Raw genomic sequence first — 22,825 nt, forward strand, 5'->3', positions numbered from 1 at the left:
CTTCCAAAGGCCCTGGGAACCTTGTTAGGGTGCAGGGCATCATGAATGCTTTGAAATACCAGGACATTTTAAATCAAAATCTGTTGCCCTCTGCCCGAAAGCTGAAGATGGGTCGTCACTGGGTCTTTCAGCAAGACAATGACCCTAAACATATGGCCAAATCTACACGGAAATGGTTCACCAGACACAAAATCAAGCTCCTCCCATGGCCATCTCAGTCCCCAGACCTTTTTTTGTTGGCAAAAGGGGGTTGTGCAAAGTATTGACACCAGGGGTGCTAATAATTGTAACACACATTATTTGATGTCAAATAATTATTTCTTTATGTGGGATTTTTTCCCCCGCTGAATAAATGCACTTGTATTGAAGGTTGGATTTTTCTCTTTTTTTCCATTAAGGTCCCATATTATTTGAATTAAAAAAATATATATTAGAAGCTAAAAAACACATCTTAGCCAGGGGTGCCAATAATTATGGAGGGCACTGTAAAGTGCCTATGATGGCAAAAAGCATGTTTATTTCATATTTCACGCGGTATTTTATGGTAAATGGTGTTACACTTGTATAGCGCCTTTCCACCTTTTAAGGCCCTCTACACTGTCTGATCATCTACCCACTGGCGACGCAGCACCAGGAGCAACGTATCTTGCTCAAGGATACCTAGACGAGTTCATCAGGGGGGAGAATCGAACCCACAACCTCTGGGTTGGGGAACGACTACACTACCACTGAACCACTTCATCCACCTGCTTTATGCTCCTGAATTAAATGGATCACTTGGATGTGTGTGGAAGAGATCGATTTATTTATTCAATTTTTTGAATCCCGCGCCATGAAAGTGAGTGATTTCCTGGATTGAGGAAGAATGCGAATGTGACGTCAGCTGGGTCACCATCTCACAATACAGCCATTAGCCATAGCATGCAGAAGGGCTGCAGATTCAGCCTATTTTGCGGTTTAATTCGTTTATTTTTCACATCACGCCAGCCTAATGTGCTGCAGGATTTTGTTGCTGCACCAGGGAGAGGCGTGTGAGCCTTTTGGGGTTTCACAAAGTTCCCGTTCACCGCGCGGAGAATGGCCAAAACAAATCCGACAACTGAGGGACTATTGCGCCGACGAGGAGTGAGTAAACTGTTTTGTATAAAATCAAATACTGGGATCATGGCACACGTTTTAATAAGGAGGTGGCTTGCATTGTGTGGGTGACAATACTCCCTGTCCACCGAGAAGGCCACACGGCCGATGACCGGCGGCTTGTCGCACACCCCCTTTGACCTCTTCGAGTGCCCGCCCACATAGCACTTTCCTCGACTTTGCCCCGAGCAGCCCCCGCTCCGACGTCGGCCGGTTTGTCCACCGAGAATGCACTATTTTCGACGTTCATACCCCTCTCCCCGCTCTCTATCTGCCTGCTGGGGCCGCAGCAAAACGACAAGCCTTAACTTGCTCGCCGCCGTTCTGTCAAATTTTGTTTTGCACCCCATGAGAAATTGCACCTTTGTGTTAAAAATGGCCGCAAATACAGTGGTTACAAAGTAAACACAACAACCTTTCTTTAAATAAAGAAATATTTACTTACGTTTGATCATGGACGGACATGTAGAAAAGTTCTCTTCAGACACATCCTGCTATGTTAGCTTGTACACAACAACTGCACGCCGCTCTCGCACTGTTTAAGTCTTCGCTGTGTCATTAACTCATTTGCCCCCCAAAACGTATAAATACGTTCTATTTTAATTGTGTCAGTGTCCCAAAAATGTATTTATACGTCTTTTACATTTTTTTTTTTTTTTTTTTGACAAGAGGCATCTCTATGTTCTGTTGCACCTAAACTGCAATGCACAATGCTCAAAACTCATTTTAAAGCAATAAAACTGGCCACTGGAGGGCAGTAGTGCATTTTGTAAGAACTCATCTCGGGCCAGGAAAGGAAGTGAAGAAAAATAGTCAGGAAATGGAAGTTGGAGGGATCTTGTGAGGACGCGTGAGAATTTGAGAAAAATGTGGAGAACGATCGGGAAAAAAGGCAAATGAAACAGGAGAATTGTTTTGAAAAGAAAACGAAACCATTGTCAAAGAAGGACTCAAAAAAATCTATCTTGATGAGACAGACGGTGACAGCCACAACAGCGTTAGGTTCCACATGCGTTCTGCGGAGCTCACGTTGCGTTACTCCTGAGCCCGAGGTTGAAACCAACAATGAAGATGATGAAGATGATGAAAAAAGTGAGACTGATCTTGATCCGGACTCATCAGATTACTGGGAGCCACCTCATTCAACTGGGAGCAGCCGAGAGCCTTCCCCGTTGTTATGTGCGCAAATAGTTCGACAGTTCAGTAGTTTAGTTATGTGTAAATAAATGGTTACTTTGTGATCAAAGGCTCTATTTGTCTTGTTGTTTATGTTATTTTGTAGAACGAAAACATTATTCAGATGTTTGGGATGTCACAAAAGCGAAAAATAGCTGTGTTAAAGTCAAAGTTATGTTTGAAATGTATGCTTTTACAAAAAGCTCAATTTCTCTGTTTTTTCATTAGAAATTGGAAAATTGCTCAAACTAAGCTATTTTCTAATGCTTGTTTTTAAAGAATGGAAAAAGATATGAACTAACTTTTTTTATGCTGAAAGAAGAGAGTCTAATCTTTCTTTTGGTGGGCTCCATGTTTATATAGCAATCAAACGGAATTTTCTGTGGGCCTTGCAAAATCAGTCAAAATCCAGTAAAACAGCCGGGAGCGAAGGGCCTTGCTCCGGTGAAAATGGCTGGGAGTGAATGAGTTAAGCTTACATTTACGCCATATTCATGTTGAACGATGTTATTTCTTTATTTAGCACCTGTGGATAACATTAAGAGTCCAACTGAATGAAAAAGAGTGCTTATTCAACGCCACAACAGCTTTGGGAGCAAAACATTATAAGGGTGCAAAATTTGGCAGAACACCAGGGGCTGGCAGATCGGTGAAGACAATCAACCCCGCCGCCGTGTGTGACATGAGTCGGGGTAGTTTTTTGTGATTTTTCATTTTTGGTTACGCTCTTTCCTCAGTCTCTGAAGCCAGGGCAGGGAAATGACAAAAGCTGGAGTAACTGCGGTGGCATAAAATACCGTTCGGAAGTTGGCAGTTTTGACCATAATACAGTAATTTTGCCCTGTTGTACTGAATAAATGCATTTTTAATATTTCATATTCCATTTAGCACAAGACTGTTATTTGTCATCACCATACCATTTATTTAGCAATTGGGGAAAACACTTTGATAAAAAGAAGATTCTGTAAAAATATTGGAGTGGAGAGATTGAAACAATGATGACATTTTGTTGCTCTGTGTCGCATTTTCCTCGTTTTGAATCTTCCCCCTCAATGGGCTGAATTCTAAACCAGCTGAAATTGTGACCCTGCCGACGTCATCCACCAGCTAGGGACGCTAGAGTACTATAATGACAGGCGAGGCTAAACGGCAGACTAATTTGTCGTCATTTGCGCTTTGCCAAATTGTTGTATATAGTCGAATTGTATTGTAATGTATTAAAATATATGATTTTAATTCAAATAATAATGCTATATAAGGTTTTTTAATGCTGTCACAGCCACTTTAAACCTCTTTAGAAGGCAAAATATTTGGGTGAAAATTAATGAAGTGGATCTGACACCCTTCATGAACTGTTGCATTGCTGTTTGCGTTCCCTCTGAAAACCGCCATAAAATGGTCAATAACACTGCAGGTTGTGCTTCTGAAATTTTCTACGCAAAGGTCGGCCCATTCATCATCTTCTACCTCATACCTGCTTTGTTGGGGTTTTCGGCCACCCAGGCAATTGTGACCCCGCCGATCTCAGAGTCGCTAAATCGCAGGAGAAAGGTGCCGTTGGGCTTGGACATCAGCATGTCCTGAGCTTGCTGTTTGTTCACAAAGCCCAGGATAGCGCTTCAAACATAAAGGAGAGTGTCATTAAAGTATGCTTTTAGCCCTGCTACCTCCTTCCAGACAACTGTGCTTGTCTTTTGATTCCCGCATATGCCGGTTGCTATGGTGGATGTACAAATTGTCAACTTTCTGAGACAAGAACTATAAGCTGGATTTTCAGCTACATTTCACATAGAGTTGTTAAGGTACATGCAAGACACGGTTCGGTACGTACCTCGGTATGGGGGGAACGGTTTGGTACAACAGGAAAAACAAAAAAGGCTTTTTTTTTTTTTTTTTTTAAATATCACAGAGGTTGCTCCCTCCGAATCGAGCGAACTGGAGTATATTAAAAATGCATTGGGGAAAATTAAACCACGAAAAGGAACTGCGTAGTACCCCAAGTCACAGACGTACAGTATGCGGTCGCTTTCACTTTCGTGACTTTTTGGACTGTCAAATTGTCGCCACTTCCAAGAGAGCGGGACTCACGAAACGGGCCCGCCTGACTATGCCGCTGTCCCTATCACACGGTACATTCAGCAACAGCATTCAAAACACAAACGCCACAGTAGAACACGATTCTGTGTATCATATGCAACCACATAGCGCAGAACAACAACTTTGGCCATGGCTAATCGTCTATCATTTTGCCATTGTTGATTTTGAATAGCGTGCACGCTGCACTTCCGCTTCCAACGATTTACTGCGTGTACCGTCACAGCCTAGAGCATTGGAGCTCCATGCTGTGACACTGCACATAAAGTAGCAAAAACAGACCCTGCTCGAGTTGCAGTCACAAGCAAAGCAGGGTGCAACCAGGGACCAGAGTTCGTTTGTTTGGTCCGAACTAGAGTTCGGATGCATGTTCACATTTACAAAACGAAGCGGACTGCGTGGTACCTCTACAGATGAAGTTAATTCGTTCCAGGACCTTGTTTGTAAGTCGAAATAGTCGGAGGTCAAGCAGGATTTTCCCATTGGAATACATTATAATTCCATTAATTCGTTCCACAGCCCGAAAACCTACATTAAATCCTTAATAAAATACTGCTGGTATGGTTACAAACGACGAACCGCTAACAGTAAGCTTTACACTCTGCAAAAAAAAAGCTCTTTTTGTCATTGCATGTGGTGTCAGTAATCAATTTTTGTCATTTTCAAATGCTGCTAACCAGCGATTCTTCATGTTTGTAGGGTCAACTTTTAACTGCATATTTGCGTTTTGGAGAAGACTGCCAATGTTTTATAGCAGGCTAAAGTAGGCTGTCTTTTTTCCCCATTAGCCTCAATGTAGCAATGCTAACGTTTACAGTGTTTAATAAAGATGTGGTTCCTTATTTTGTATGTCTAAACTTTACTTCTACGGCGTGTTGATGACCAATAAACACTTGTCAAAGGAACACGCACGCACAGATGTTTGCACGCACGCACGCAAAGATAAAACGCAGCTGTGAAAAGCCCTCATTTTTATTTACCGTGCGATAAATGGAGTCATTGCATATCGCGACAGGCTTAGCAACAATAAAACATGTCGTTAGTTTGATGGACTCACTCTGCCGGCTTGTAATTGTCTCCCGTTGTTTTCCAAAATTGCAACTGGGTGACGGCCAGTGTTGTCAGTAATCTGATTACTTTCTTCAGTAACGAGTAATCTAACGCTTTCATTTTTCCAAGCCAGTAATCCGATTAAAGTTAGTTTCCCTAGTGCCTGTGCTTTACTATTTTGTTTTTGCCTCATAATGTATGTAGAAGGAAGAATACTGTAGTCATGTACGAAGAACATTTCTCATCCGGGGGGAAAAAAAAAACGGGTCACTTATTCATTGTGTAGATCCTCGGATCTACACAATGGCGTACCGCACGCATGCTATTTTTGGACCGTGACGTTGCATCGTAAAGTGGAAGTAAAGCCGAAGTGGGACATTAGAAACCCGCCCTCGCACAGACATAACGTAATTTGTGCTACTTTTCACCGGTAATCTTTCAAAAACGAACATGCCGATCACGCATTGCTTTTTTGGAACTTGTAGAAACGACTCTAGACATTACGACACATGAAGGATGTTTTCTTCATACGTTTCCGGAAACCAAAAACTCGGGGGGAAAAAATGTGAAGACCGAATCAACTTGCGCGGACTTTAACACCAGCTCGGTGAAGCCATTCACATTTCATACGCAGTAAACATTTTGTTGGGTTGGCATGGTCTTTCAGAGGACAAAGAGGTAAGCCATTTTTATATTTTTAACTTATTTTTTTAGCGTAACGTTGCCGTACTGCTTCTGTCTGACAAGAATTACAATGGTATCTGACTGCCACTGTTACCGTTTCTGTTATATATATAAAACAACTTTAGTAAGGGGGGAAGTGTAAATAAATTATAGCATTTGCGATCACTTCACAAAGCTAACTAAATTACCCCCAAGAACGGTCAGAGACGTAGGACAACCAGAGGATATATAAGAAAGACAGGGCTGATGGTAAAGGATAGCTTGTTGAAACAGGAGAATGTCATTGTCAGTCGCGTCGATAAAAAAGCTAAGGCTATTCTTAGGTGGGCTCGTTTTTTTCGTCTTTTTCAGCCTTTGACATTCAAGCCATCTCTTTAACTGAACATTTTTATGTTCTTCCACATCTTTGTCAGTGAATTTGGCACCAGGCACATCATTTTCGGAGAGAATTGGTAGAATTAGATCTGTAAACATCTCCTTCGTACACGATTTCCATTCATTTCCTATTAGGGACAAACGGTGGCTTGTCCCTACTTAGCAACAGTAGCTAATGTCATGAATATTAATGAGCGGAAGTGACATGTTGCTTGCGGTACGCCATTCACGTAGGTCACCCTTTTTGACTTCCAAACAGCGAATTTCACCAGATTTTCATGCCTGGAAAAATGGTCTGTTCAAAATGGACCAAACAGTGCTAGTGTGAAAGCGCCTTTAGACTGGGCGAATGAATGTTCATTCATCCTAAATCAGAGCATTCGCAGCCAATTTTTGGGGCGTTTACATTACGTTTTGTACATGCTAGGGCATTTACGGGTCACTTCCTGTTGAGTTTGAGTCACTGCCTATTCATTTGGCGGAGTTTCCCGGGTCACTCCCTGTTCTGTAACCCAAAATCAACCTGAAGTGACCCCTGAAATGAGCCACAACCAACAGGGAGTGGCTGAAAATCAACAGCAAATGACCTGAAATGCCCCCAAATTAAACTCATCGGTTGCCATTGACTGCTACAGACCTCCAGTCAGTTTGAACTGGAAGGGTGGCAGCGAATGAACGAATGTTCATTCGCTGCCACCCTCCCAGTTCAAACGGACTGGACGTCAACTAGTTATAAACAAATCGTAAAACCCACCCCTAATTAAAGCGCTCTCACCCGTCATTCCAGTGCGGCTTGAGATGCTTCTTCGTCAGCTCCATCACTCCGTCGAACCACTGCCAAAATGTGAAGTTCCTTCCCGGCAAGCTTTCCTGGTGAGCAGAAGACAAAATGAAAAGTAAATACACAAACCCCAGCGCGCGAGGAATCGTAATCGGCGCCGCGCGTCGTCAGTTTGCGGCCGGGGTTGTAATCGGCCGATGAGTAATTTGCTTTATTGTGCCGGCTGCTTTTCCGGATGGAAAATGAGCCTCCATCTTTTCACGGCGTGGACAAACAGAGCCATTAAGATGACAACTGAGCCCGGATTTGCACCGCGGGGGTTCTGCTGCAAAAAGCCGTGACAAATACTTGAGTATGTATGAGCTATGTGCGTCGCTCGATGGAAAACAAGCAGCGGCTCGGCAATTTGGGGCCTGTGGGAAAAGTTCAAGGAAGGAAGAACGCCCGGAGGAATATCGAATAAAACAATTCGTCACATTGTGGCTTTGTGGAGTGAGAATCACGAGGAAACTGACTCTGTTAAACTGTGACCAGGTCATCGTCATGTTGCGGTCGTCATCCACGCTGGTGCTGGGGTTGCCAAAAGCCTTCTGGGCCAGAAAGACCAGGTTCTCCTCAGAAAGGCCGCGGTTACTCTGCACTTCCGCCTTGTACTTCATGTTGATGGCTTCGCACAACTGAGGCCACATCACCTTGTCAGGTACCAGGAAAGGCACGCGGCCCTAGTCGTGACAGGTAAAGACTGTTAGATGAACTTGCACTGAAAATCCAACCTTTTTCACATTGGCCACACAGAAGCTTCAGCGTATTAGCACTTGCAAAACTCAAACCAAGTAAACACATCAACAAAGGCCTACTGTTCAAACGGATTTACAGTTATTTCAATATTAAACTCATTAGCTGCCATTGATGGCAATAGTAGCGACTAGGGTGGTTCCGATCATGTTTTTTTGCTCCTGATCCGATCCCGATCGTTTTAGTTTGAGTATCTGCCGATCCCGATATTTCCCGATCCGATTGCTTTTTTTTTTTTTTGCTCCCAATTCAATTCCAATCATTCCCGATAATTTTTCCCGATCATATACATTTTGGCAATGCATTAAGAAAAAAATGAATAAAACTCGGACGAATATATACATTCAACATACAGTACTGTACTGTATTTGTTTATTATGACAATAAATCCTCAAGATGGCATTTACATTATTAACATTCTTTCTGTGAGAGGGATCCACGGATAGAAAGACTTGTGACTTTGTATATTGTGACTAAATATTGCCATCTAGTGTATTTGTTGAGCTTTCAGTAAATGATACTGCAGCCATGCCCCAATGCATGATGGGAAGTGGAACCATGATTGCCACCTTGCTTCCCCACATTGCTTCCCATGATATTTCTAATCATAGGGAAAGGGATTGCAAGGCTTTAGCCAATTGAAGAAAAGCTCCAAAGGCTGCAAAAATTCACTCTACGCATTTAGCGCTGCCTTTTATCTCTCTATATAGTAGTGACGGGATCTGTCGTTCACTTGAGTAAACAAATCCATTCCGGTTCGTTCAGTAAAAAGATTCGTTCAAACAAATCGTTCAACGAATCGTTCGCTCCCCCTCACCTCCCTCCCCGCCCAAATGAATCGTTCGGTTAGTGAACGGGAAGTGACGTTGCGGAACGAATCACCAAAGACTGCTTCGCAGTATAACTGAACGGGAAGTGACATTTGCTTGGTCCCTCCCTCTCTTGCACGCAGGCTCCTCATTGACCACTCGTCGTAGTTTCAGAAATGAGTGACAGGCGGTATCATTCTGCTTTCACAGACAGCCTCGTTTCCCTCCCGCTGCTGCAAAAGCGAGGGAGAACTTACGCGTCGTCTGTCCTAGTTCAATGGGATCAAAGTCATGGCTCGTGCTTGCGTTTCGATTTAGGACACGGTCAAACATTTTCCTTTTGTGGGGGGAGTGGGGGTTTGGGGTCGGGGGCGCACGGACTTTCTTTAGCATGATCTTGGTCACATATACAATGCTGCTGCTACCAGCCAACGCGGCATGCTTCCTGTCACGAAAATAAAAATAAATCGAAAGTTTAATTTCTAAATATGGAACGACCAACACATCATATTTACCTCTCGCTCTGTTGTATTTTAGTTTTTATGCTCATCACTATTATTTTAGGTCACTATTGTTAAAACTAAAGTGTAAATAGCTAGTTGTCAAATGTGCTGCTCTGAAATAAAAACAATACTACATTGTGATATTCGACAGTTTAATTGCAAATCAGTATTAAGATGATCGTATTGAATTTTTGCCTGGTATTAACAAATAAAATAACCCGGTCAGCTCCCCTGTCGTCCCCTCATCTCAGATCGTCAAATGCTGCCGAGAAATAATTGTTTGCTCTTTACGATGTTGCCTTTCTACTCTCATTAGTCTGTTAAGAAAAATGTAGACATATTGCGACATCTCCCGTGTCCGCGTGCGTTGTTTTTGGGCGCTTGAGTAGCACACGATGGACGGATGGACATAATTTGTCAAACCAACCAACACTCGACACGCTCTGACACGACAAAAAAAAATTAAAACAGTCGGAAAAAAATTGACATGTATATACAGTTTCATTGCAAATCACTATTATGGTGATCATACTAAATATTCTTTTTTTCTGTGCACATATGAGGTAAATATCGCTGCCATGAAGCCTCCATATAGTGACAGTTCTCTGCCCCCTTCACAGCCGTCACGCGACCGCAGCTCACTTTTGCTTGCCTCGTAGCTACCCGTTTTAAAACATTTTTTTTTTTAGCTACCCGTGTTTCAAACTACTGTAAATTTGATAGTATGTTGTCAGTCATAGGTAGTCCCGAGTGAAGGAATTTAGTCCTCCCAGCCCAAACCGCACGGGGAGGCCGGCAACAGAACGGAAATGTGCTCCGCCGCTCGACGCCCCCGAAGAGCCAGGCCAGGAGGAAGCTAAACTCCGCGCGTTCCTGTGTTAACCCTTTGCACACTGACTCCATGTTTCAAAAGCTTGAAGAACACTCGCCGAAAACAGGTTGACAATTTATTCGTCGACAATGGTAAAAAACAAGGCAAAAACAGACGACGGAGGGACAATTCTGGATCCAAAACAAGGCTACATGTTTCCGAGCAGAAGAAATCTGTCTTATCTCAGTGTCCAGTCTTTTTGAAGTCTTTGCTGACGCGGGTCTTGTCGAAGGCGTTTCTGGGCGTTGCTTTTGGGCCATCTCTGCTGTGGCCGGTTTTGGGCGGCTTAGGTTCGTGCGCGGATTGGGACGCCCGGTATCAACTTTGCTGTCCGGGCTGGTTGTACTTGTTTCAGGACAAAGCGCTTTGTCCTTGGAGTTTGCTGGGAGAGCAGATTACCCGAGTTGGTGCGTCACTCTTGTGATAAGACGGCATTGTGTATCTCTTCTATTTCTTCTCATTAAACTATGGTGTGCTATTTATTTTATATTAGTAGTGTAGTCCTACCGTAAATATGAAAATGATACTATTTCCTGATTAATTATATTACGTGTGTTAGCCTAATGCTAACAGTTAGACGGTGCCTACGAAAACCTGTACCATATGTATGTGTTAGCCTATATATGTGTTAGACTAATGCAAACAATTATATGGTGTGTGCGATGACGATATCATTTCTCCTTCACGAGTCTGTTGAGAAAAGTAGTACACTAAACCATGCTCGCTAGATTTGTGTGGTGTTTTGTCTGTTTGAGCAGCATTTGATAGGCTCCACATTAACAAATATGTGACAAAGTCATTTCCTTCCATTTTTTGACTCGTTCACCGCATTACTGGAAAGTCAAGTTAGCAGCAAGCTAGGTCAGGAACCGGAGGACCGAGTCACTGAACGGGAAGTGACATAACTCAGTCTTGCCCCCTTGCGTGCACGCTGGCTGCTTATTGGCTACACGTGGAAGTGAGTGACAGACACCCTGATTCTGTTTCCGCTCCCTCCCCTGCCCGCGATGAGGCTGGCGTCTGATTGGTCGTGTGCGGTGTCAGAAGACGCTGCCGCTTGCTCAACGCCCTCCCACGCAGCAAACAAGCCCTAACTTCACAGAACGAATCAGTGCAGATGGTGATTAGTTCGGTCTCGTTCACCCAAACAATTCGTTCAAAAACAACGAATCGTTCGCGACCGATACAACACTACTATATAGGTAAAACGGCGTCATTACAGATTGAGCGCGACAATGAGTGAGAGGGTCGTGCAGCGCATACATTAATTGCGTGAATTATTTTAATGTGACACATTTTTTTAATAAATTAGTTGCTGCTGTTATCGGGATATTTTTGATAACCCTACCTTAAGCCTAAAGACTCTGGATGAGTGTAACAAATTATGTCTGTAACGTTAAATACAATTAGAAAACAATTTAATTAAAATATATATATATATTAAAAAAAGGCATGGCCGATATTTTTTTGCTGATTCCGATACTTTGAAAATGACGTGATCGGACCCGATCGATCGGGACATCTCTAATTATCGATACATCATATGTTACTAATTAATAAAGTAGTCAAACAAATGTATGTCCATTATTTATTTAAAATATCCAAATGATTCAACAGGAACGATGGAAATATGCCCATACAACAAAAAGCTGTCCTTAAACGGCTTTTTTTTTCTTTTACAAGAAAATGCAAAAACATTAACCATTTTGAAGACAGGACTTATTTCTCAACATGTATATACAACACACAGCTGACCTTGAGATTCTCTTCTTCACAAGAAGGTGCAAAAACATTAGCTGTTTAATTTATCTCAACAATACGATCAAATTTACACTGGTGGAATGAATTCCAAATTTTCTCAGAAAACAAACAAAGTGTCTTTAGAAATAAGACTTCTTTTAGAAATATACTTTGTTTTCACAGATTTCTGTACTATATCGCATGTTTGTAGTGTTACCGCTGTACTCAATCCTGGTTTTAAACGTTCTGCATCTGGCATGACTATTGTACACCAACAAATAACGCACAACTTGAGATGGAAATACATGCTAAGTCACTAATTAGCATAGCGCGCGGTGCTAACTAGTAACATCTCAAAAACAACAACAATAAAGGCTAAACAATACAAGAGGGTTCGTGTACTAACCTTTTATAGACGCAGACGGACCTTAGCAACACACTCAGGACATTTTCCAATTAACACGACTTGAAACTACTGCTGGACAACTGAAAGGCAAGGAGCAACGAACGATCTCTCTTCCCTTCTCGCTCTAAAAAATAACTTGCGCACAGAACCATGACCGCCGGGTCACTACTTGCATACCTGTCAACACGAGGCCGTTGGCAATCTTACAAATATTGACGTATGGCCTTACAAATTGGTGACTAATCTTACGTCGTATATGGCGTGCGATATGAAAAAAAAAAAAAAAACCTCAATTTTTTAAATAATATGAATTTATTGGTAATATTGTCACATATAACCTGGTGCAATCAAAGAACAATCAATATCTTCAATTACATCATGATTACTAAAATTTAACTTTTATTATAATTGTATGCAGCACTTTTGGCAATTTCTGTCATGTCTTTTGCTGGCTGCACTTCATGGCACTTCAGCTCGCAATTCAGTTTGACTTGAAGGTATTTCGTTAGTGTGTCCAATTATAAATGAAAAAGGTCAATTGATAAAATTAACTTACCGATGTAATCTTTGAGTCAAGGAACATTTCTTTAGCTAATTCTGAGAACTGATCGGCAATAGTTGCAGGCAAATTGTGTTCAGCAACAAATTGGCAGAATAAAATCTCCGCTTTCGTCACTTTTCATTCTGCAGACTGCATCTTTATCACCAGTGTTGTTAATCTTACTTTTTAAAAAAAGTAATTAATTACAGTTACAAATAGAGACCGTCCGATCGCGTCATTTTCAAAGTATCGGAATTGGCAAAAAAATATCGGCTATGCCTTTTTTTTTAATATATATATATATATAAATATATATATATTTTAATTAAATCGTTTTCTAATTGTATTTAACGTTACAGACATAATATGTTACACTCTTCCAGAGTCTTTAGTTTAGGCTTAAGGTAGGGTTATCAAATTTATCCCAATAACGGCGGTAATTAATTTAAAAAAAAAAAAAAAAGTATCACCTTAAAATATTTAACGCAATTAATGCATGCGCTGCACGACCCCCTCACGCATTGTCGCGCTCAATTTGTAATGGCGCCGTTTTACCTATATAGAGAGATAAAAGGCAGCGTAAATTGAGTAGAGTGAATTTTGGCAGCCTTTGGAGCCTATTTTTAATTGGCTAAAGCATTACAATCCCTCTCCCTACGATTAGAAATATCATGGGAAGCAATGTGGGGAAGCAAGGTTGAAATTGATCTTTTTCTTCACACCTTATGTTATTTCCCAATGCAGAGAAGATGTATCAGTTGGTAGCACTACGCACAGTCATGGTTCCACTTTCCATCATGCATTTAGGCATGGCTACACTATCATTTACTGAAAGCTCAACAAATACATTAGATGGCAATATTTAGTCACGATATACAAAGTCACAAGTCTTTCTATCTGTGGATCCCTCTCACAGAAAGAATGTTAAAAATGTAAATGCCATCTTGAGGATTTATTGTCATAATAAACAAATATAGTACTTATGTACTGTATGTTGAATGTACGTATATATTCGTCCAAATTTTATTCATTTTTTTCTTAATGCATTGCCAAAATGTATATGATCGGGAAAAATTATCGGGAATGATTGGAATTGAATCGGGAGCAAAAAAAAAGCAATCGGATCGGGAAATATCGGGATCGGCAGATACTCAAACTAAAACGATCGGGATCGGATCGGGAGCAAAAAAACATGATCGGAACAACCCTAGTTACAAATTACTTCTCCCAGAATGTAATAGTGTTAGTAACTCAGTTACCTGAATGTAAGAGTAATTAGTTACTTGGCAAAGTAACTGGTGTTACCTTTCATGTTTTTTTGTTTTTTTCAAATTAAAAAAAAAAAAAATCATAGTAACCTTTGCTACGTTTGGAAGTCATTTAATGTTTTGAATCAACCGTTAAAGTTGTTAAAATTTTTCCCGTTTTTGCATTAGTTCCCTTCTGTTTACTTTCAACATGTGAATGTTTTAAAACTGTTTCATCATTTAAAGATAGATTCAAGGCAAGATTTTGCTGATTTAGAAGTATTTTAGATATAAAGTTACTTAGGTTCGCTAGGAATGTTAAATAAAACAGCCTTTCTGAGAAGTCAACTGCTTTAAGACGGTGGGTGTTCACCAACGCCTGCAAGTGTATCATTTCGCATATAGTTCATATACATGTAATATCTAGCGTAGCATCATGTGGGCGTAGTTTGTAGGCTGTCGGCTCCAGTCAGGTATTATTGTAGCCACCTAGCCTAGCATCGCGTTTGCAACGGCGTCACAACTCCCTCTTTCCCACTCCCGCTCTTCTCTCTGTCTCTGACTTTTCTCGCATCATTCAACCAATGTAGTAACGCATAGTAATGCACAAAAATCCGAACAGAGAAAAAAAACAGTAATGCACGAAAAACGTACAGATTTTGAATGTACGGCGTACACATTTAAAAATCAGTGCTCACTTGTACAAATTACGCCGAAACCGTACAACTTGACAGCAGACCCAGCTGCAGAAAGAAATTACAGGGGGGCACACTTCTTCAACATAAATTTAGCCTGAACAGTGGCGTTATTACCCGTACATTACTACATCAGTGCACTGAAATATTTTCTGTCACTGAAGTCACAAGTATTAGTTCATTGTAAAATCTATAAGACAAACGAAAACATACCTGTAAACCCGAGACCGTTGGCAATCTTACAAATAGTGACGTATGCCCTTACAAATTGGTGACTAATCTTACAACGTTTTAAGTAGCGTGCAATATATACAAAAATAAAACTAAAATTTTTAAAATAATATGAATTTATTGGTAATATTGTAACATATAACCTGATGCAATCAAAGAATCAATATCTTCAGCTACATTATGATTACTCAAATTTAACAGTGACTTTTGTTATGATTGTATGTAGCACTTTTGGCAATTTCTATCATGTTTTGATGGCTGCACTTCATGGCACTTCAGCTCGCAATTCAGTTTGACTTGAGGGTAGTTCGTTCGTGTGTCCAATTATAAATGAAAAACGTCAATTGATAAAATGAACTTACCGATGCAATCTTTGAGTCAGGGAACATTTCTTTTGCTAATTCTGAGAAGTGATCAGCAATAGTTGCGGGCAAATTGTGTTCGGGAACAAATTGGCAGAATGAAATCTCCACTTTTGTCACTTTTCATTCTGCAGACTTCATCTTTATGACCAGTGTTGTTAATCTTACTTTTGAAAAGTAATTAATTAGTTACAAATTACTTCTCCCAAAAAGTGAGTTAGTAACTCAGTTACTTGAAAGTAAGAGAAATTAGTTACTTGGCAAAGTAACTGGTGTTACCTCACATGTTTTTTTTTCCCCATTTAAAATAAATAAATAAAACATAGTAACCTTTGCTATGTTTGGAAATCGTTTAATGTTGTGAATCAACTGTTAAAGTTAAAATTGCTACCGTTTTTGCATTAGTTCCCTTCTGTCTGCTTTCGACATGTTAAAGTTTTAAAACAGTTTCATCATTTAAAGATAGATTCAAGTCAAGATTTTGACGATTTAGGAGTATTTTAGATAAAAAAGTTACTTAAGTTCGCTGGGAAGGTTCACTACAAAAGAGCCTTTCTGAGAAGTCTACTGCTTCAAAATGGCGGCTATTTATTAACGCCGCCATCAGTCATTTCGCATGTAATTCTATAAGCATTTGACATCTCGGCGTAGATTGTAGGCTGTCGGCTACAGTCAGGAAATATTGGAGCCATCTAGCCTAGCATCGTGTTTGCTACAGCCTCACAACAAACACTTTTCTCTCTCCGTGTCTCTGACTTTTCTCGTGTCATTCAACCAACGTAGTAACGCACATTGTCTCATTGCCGAAACGGTGACAAAATCTGAATGGAGAAAAAAAAAAACGTAATGCACAAAAAATGTACAGATTTTGAACGTACGGCGTCCACATTTAAAAATCAGTGCTCACTTGTACAAATTACGCCGAAACCGTACAACTTGACAGGTATGCTACCTGTCTCATACACAAATTCATTTTCAAGTCTTTTGAAAAGAAGTAAATCTCTCGCACAGTAACCACGCCGGGCCATACTGCTAGTTAAAAATATTGTCAAGCATTATTTTCTCTTTAATCTTATGTTTAAATTACGGCTGTCAAAATTAAAAATTATTGCGTTAACGGGCGGTAATTTTTAAAATTAATCACGTTAACATATTTGACGCAATCAACACACGTGCCCCGCTCAGGTAGATTGAAATGAAAGTACATTGAACTGCCCACTTGTTAATTGTGTTTTATGGAGTTTTGCTGCCCTCTGCTGGCACTTGGGTGCGAGTGATTTTATAGGCTTCAGCACCCATGAGCATTGTATAAGTAATTATTGACATCAACAATGGCGGGTTACAAGTTTATTTTTTGATTGAAAATTTTACAAATTTTATTAAAACGAAAACATTAAGAGGGGTTTTACTTTTAATATAAATTTTCTATAACTTCTACTAACATTTATCTTTTAAGAACTACAAGTCTTTCTATCCATGGATCACTTTAACAGAATGTTAATAATGTTAATGCCATCTTGTTGATTTATTGTTATAATAAACAAATACAGTCCTTATGTACCGCATGTTGAATGTATATATCCATCTTGTTTCTTATCTTTCCATTCCAACAATAATTTACGATTAATTAATTTTTAAGCTTTAATTACCTCGATTAAAAACTTTAATCGTTTGACAGCCCTAGTTTAAATTGGTTCTCAGGACAAAAAATATACTCAGAAACTAAACAAAATGGATGACCCACTTGGCAATGCCAACCTATGAAACGCTTGCCAGCCTGCGACTGAGGGTGAACTTTTTGACCGCATAGCAGGTAGAAATTTTTGCCGTTAGAGATGATATGTCACTGCCGTACGCACCACTGCGCACAGTGGGCTACGATTATTGACGGCTTGTATGAAATGCTGCCGCCCGTTGTGGCCAGGCAGACTTGAAAACCTTCTGTCGGGCACCCATGCTGCTGCTCATATTTCTGGGTATCTATCACCTCCTGCTGTGCTTGACGACTGCTGACCTTTAGGTAGGTCATTAGTAAAGTCACATTTATGGATAAAAGTTTTCATATTTTCATCAATAAGACAACTTCAAATGCACTTTAAAGCCTAGGTTTTAGTGGCGGTCAGATTTTTTTTCTTTTGAAAAAGTACAGTACAAAAAAAAAAAGGCATTGAACGCATCGCTCGGAAGGAAAGACACAAATGATGTGCAATTTTTTGGAATTATGGACACAGCAGGGCATTTTAATAGGCTTAAACAGCATGATTCTCGTTTGGTATATGCGTGCTGTGAGCGGATAATTCAACGACGTGTACTCACAGGCTCGGCGAAAGCGTTGTCCCACAGCACTGTCGCCGTGGCGTTATTGTCTTGACTCCCGTGGACGATCACAACAACAGGCAGTGACAATGTCTGCGGAAAGCAACCACACAAGAAAGGTCCATTTCTTTCATCAATAAGGATTTACTGCAAATCGCTAAGGTTGGAAAATGTGCAGTAGGGGTGGGAACGATATGAACTTTCAATTTTTTTTTCTTCTATTGTATAAAATAACATACACACAGAATGAATGAAAAAAAAAAGGCAAGGATTTACTGTTTTACTTAGAGATGTCCTATGTCCATAGAAATGTATTAATTAGTAACATATGATGTATCGATAATTACAGATGTCCCAATCGATCGGCATCCCGATCGATCGGGTCCGATCACGTCATTTTCAAAGTATCGGAATCGGCAAAAAAATATCGGCCGTGCCTTTTTTTAATATATATATATTATTTAATCAAATCGTTTTCTAATTGTATTTAACGTTACAGACATAATATGTTACACTCATCCTTCATCGTCTTTAGTTTAGGCTTAAGGTAGGGTTATCAAATTAATCCCAAAAACGGCGGTAATTAATTTTTTAAAAAATGTATCACGTTAAAATATTTACCGCAATTAATGCATGCGCTGCACGACCCACTCACGCATTGTCGCGCTCAATCTGTAATGGCGCCGTTTTACCTATATAGAGAGATAAAAGGCAGCGTAACATGAGTAGAGTGAATTTTGGCAGCCTTTGGAGCCTTTTTTTAAATTGGCTAAAGCCTTACAATCCCTCTCCCTACGATTAGAAATATCATGGAAAGCAATGTGGGGAAGCAAGGTAACAATTGATCTTTTTCTTAACACCTTATGTTATTTCCCAATGCAGAGAACATATATCAATTGGTAGCACAACGATGGATTCACTTCCCATCATGCATTCGGGTTGAATGGCTGCAGTATCATTTACTGAAAGCTCAACAAATACACTAGATGGCAATATTTAGTCACAATATACGAAGTCACAAGTCTTTCTATCTGTGGATCCCTCTCACAGAAAGAATGTTAATAATGTAAATGCCATCTTGAGGATTTATTGTCATAATAAACAAATACAGTACTTATGTACTGTATGTTGAATGTATATATTCGTCCGAGTTTTATTCATTTTTTTCTTAAAGCCTTGCCAAAATGTATTTGATCGGGAAAATTATCGGGAATGATTGGAATTGAATCGGGAGCAAAAAAAAAGCAATCAGATCGGGAAATATTGGGATCGGCAAATACTCAAACTAAAACGATCAGGATCGGATTGGGAGCAAAAAACATGATCGGAACAACCCTAGTTTTACTCGTAGGATGACCTATAACTGTTAATACTGTAATTCAAGTCCTTTATGGAGTTTCTCCAGTTTAATAAACTTTGACATGGGTAAACCTCAGCCATGAGAGACAGAATGTGGAAAAAAAACAGAAAATCACATTGTTTTTTTTTTTTTTTTTAAAGAATTTATTTCCAAATTAGAGTGGAAAATAAGTATTTGGTCACCTACAAACAAGCAAGATTTCTGGCTGTCAAAGAGGTCTCACTTTTTCTAATGAGGTCTAACGAGGTCTAACAAAGCTCCACTCGTTACCTGTCCTGTATTAATAGCACCTGTTTTAACTCGTTATCGGTATAAAAGACACCTGTCCACAACCTCAGTCAGTTACACTCCAAACTCCACTATGGCCAAGACCAAAGAGCTGTCAAAGGACACCAGAGACAAAATTGTAGACCTGCACCAGGCTGGGAAGACTGAATCTGCAATAGGTAAAACGCTTGGTGTAAAGAAATCAACTGTGGGAGGAATTATTAGAAAATGGAAGACATACAAGACCACTGATAATCTCCGTTGATCTGGGGCTCCATGCAAGATCTCACACCGTGGCGTCAAAATGATAACAAGAACGGTGAGCAAAAATCCCAGAACCACACGGGGGGACCAAGTGAATGACCTACAGAGAGCTGGGACCACAGTAACGAAGGCTACTATCAGTAACACAATGCGCTGCCAGGGACTCAAATCCTGCACTGCCAGACGTGTCCCACTGCTGAAGAAAGTACACGTCCAGGCCCGTCTGCGGTTCGCTAGAGAGCATTTGGATGATCCAGAAGAGGACTGGGAGAATGTGTTATGGTCAGATGAAACCAAAATAGAACTTTTTTGGTAGAAACACAAGTTTCTCATGTTTGGAAGAGAAAGAATACTGAATTGCATCCGAAGAACACCATACCCACTGTGAAGCATGGGGGTGGAAACATCATGCTTTGGGGCTGTTTTTCTGCAAAGGGACCACAACTACCAGCAACTTTGTGTGAAAAGCTTGTGAAGAGTTACAGAAAACATTTGGCCTCCGTTATTGCGAAAAAAAAAAGGGTACATAACAAAGTATTGATATGAACTTTTGGTATTGACCAAATACTCATTTCCCACCATGATTTGCAAATAAATCCTTTAAAAATCAAACAATGTGATTTTCTGTTTTTTTCCCCCACATTCTCTCTCTCATGGTTGAGGTTTACCCATGTTGACAATCACAGACCTCTCTAATATTTTCAAGTGGGAGAACTTGCACAATTAGTGGTTGACTAAATACTTATTTGCCCCACTGTACATGTATATCCAAACATAATAAAAATAATTCACTTAATAATGGTGGGGTCAATTACAACAATTAAAACATATGGGAAGATAATAACCTATATAACTGAAGTCATTACATAACGCAAATAAGGTTGCTTAAAAGTTGGTGGGGACAATTTAAGCAACCTGAAAAATTGGTAGTGTTTTGTCCCAACCGTCCCTATGCAAACCTACGCCCTTGACTGTAGTATAGTTAAGCTCAAACAAAACATTTATTCTAAGTCATTTGTTATGGTATTTGCTTTGAGAATATTTCAAATAAATGTAAAAGATGGCCTTCAGTACATTTCTTATAGATGATATCAGTCTATTCTAGGGCTGTCCCAAACGACAAATTTTCTCCCGATTAATCAGCCGACTATTTTTACGATTAGTCGACTAATCTTTTAAAATTTTTTTATTAATTTTTTTTTTTTTTTAAACTAATTTAGCAATGAAATTTTTGAGACGCTTATCAATTCACAAAAACATTTTTTTTTTACTAATTTAGGAATGAAATTGCTGTTGACGCTTATCAATTCTTAAAAACATTTTGGAACACTTAAATTCTTTATTAAAGTACAAATAAACATAAATAACAATAATAAATTACAAACAATGAGTTCAAATGCTGATAGAATTAACTTGTGCAAAAGAATGGAATGTAAACAGATTCAGAACACTGACTTCACGTTTCCAACATGATTCAAAACAATTCTTAAAAAAATACCTAGCATTAACATTATAGTATACTGTAGTACTATATATAATAGTATTATAATAATTATTCATTGCCAGATTTTTCATAAAGGGTGTCATTTTAAAGGTATTCTTAGTGTAGAATCTGAAGTATGTGGGATTAACTCCAGAAATCGTTATTTATATGACGAACATGACATGCTTTTATTTTGAAATGTTCACCGGAAGTACGCTCGCTAAACCGCTAATTTATGCTTTACAGTCCACAAAAAAATCACTTTTTGTCATTGCATGTGGTGTCAGTAATAGATTTTTTGTCCTTTTGCAAATGCTGTTAACCAGCGATTTTTCATGTTTGAAGTGTCACCTTTTAACTTCAAGTTTTGGACAAGGCTGCCTGTTTTATAGCCGGCTAAAGTAGGTCGTCTTTTTTCCCATTCACTTCAATGTAGCAATGCTAACGTATATAGTGTTTAATATAGATGTGTTTTCTTATTTTGTATGTCTGAACTTTAATTCTACAGCGTTTTGATGACAGAAAAGAACTGGAGTTTCATATGCCATCAGCACGCACGCACAAATGTACGCACGCGCGCGCAGCGATAAAACGCAGCCGTGAAAATGACCGCCCTCATTTTTATTTACCATGCGATAAATGGAATCATTGCATATCGCGACAGGCTTAGCAACTTCAATAAACATATCATTAGTTAGTTAGATGGACTTACAATCTCCTGTCGTTATCATTCACGGCCGACGTGCAGCCAAGCTTGGCATTGAAGAGACAGGGCACTATAGTGTACCCTCCTTTCTTTCTTTAAAAATAAGTCAATGTTTTGGACTCTCTGGTGCGCTTTTTTGGCTTTGTGCCGATTTCCCCGCTTGCATACCAAGCGCCCGACATGCTGAACTTTCCACGCATATATTTTTTTAACCCTTCATTAACCATCGACGGCATGTTGTGCTCGTCGACGGATTTACGTCATCGATGACGTCGACAATGTCGACTAGTCGGGACAGCTCTAGTCTATTCATTATTGCTCTATACACTGTATGTTTACATAAATATATTTTCATCTTAAATTAATGCAGAAAATGCACAAATTAGTGTGTAAAGATTCACCAGAATGCAGGAAATTACGTACTTGATACTCTAAATGTGTATGTGTGTCACGACACTGGTGGTGGGGCCTAAAGTGATATCTTTTCATGGGGCCCAAAATCCCTGGCAGCGCCCCTGCTAACATTTACTGTATCTTTTAAGAATTCCATGTCTTTCTATCCGTGCTACCCTTTAAGGACCCGGAGGAACCCCGTTACCTTCACTTGGAAGACGAGCTCGTTGCCTCCGACGCTGAACTGCGACTCAAAGAGGATGGTGAACTTCTCTTCCGTGACCGACTCGGCTCCTCTCCTGTCCGACCGTTTAATCCTCTTCAACGACTGCATACACAATTACAAGTCGTTTCACGAGAGTGAAATTGCTACAGTACTTGTTGTAAAATAACCCATTGACTGTATTTTGTTCATTTCACATGGCTAAGATAAGACAAATCAAATATAGAAATACGGAAATAAGAAGGACTTTTTTCCCTATCCACATAAACAAATAAAAGCCTTCCTAAATAGATGTCCTTATATTGGAAAAAAATTA

The 22,825-nt window shown here is 39.8% G+C and overlaps 1 protein-coding gene across 2 annotated transcripts in view; it reads right to left on the reverse strand.

Moving 5' to 3' along the window:
* Positions 1-22,825, reverse strand: part of stat5a (signal transducer and activator of transcription 5a) — a 178,264-nt gene that overhangs the window by 12,433 nt on the left and 143,006 nt on the right. For both annotated transcript variants that reach the window (XM_057861066.1, XM_057861065.1), the window contains 5 exons: positions 22,492-22,614; positions 17,814-17,906; positions 7,813-8,019; positions 7,292-7,386; positions 3,788-3,930 (listed from right to left, as the gene is read on the reverse strand). In XM_057861066.1, the coding sequence (XP_057717049.1) occupies positions 3,788-3,930; positions 7,292-7,386; positions 7,813-8,019; positions 17,814-17,906; positions 22,492-22,614 (661 nt within the window). The remainder of the gene's footprint in view (positions 1-3,787; positions 3,931-7,291; positions 7,387-7,812; positions 8,020-17,813; positions 17,907-22,491; positions 22,615-22,825) is intronic.

Source organism: Corythoichthys intestinalis, chromosome 16, assembly GCF_030265065.1.
Source record: "Corythoichthys intestinalis isolate RoL2023-P3 chromosome 16, ASM3026506v1, whole genome shotgun sequence".
Taxonomy (NCBI): Eukaryota; Metazoa; Chordata; class Actinopteri; order Syngnathiformes; family Syngnathidae; genus Corythoichthys; species Corythoichthys intestinalis.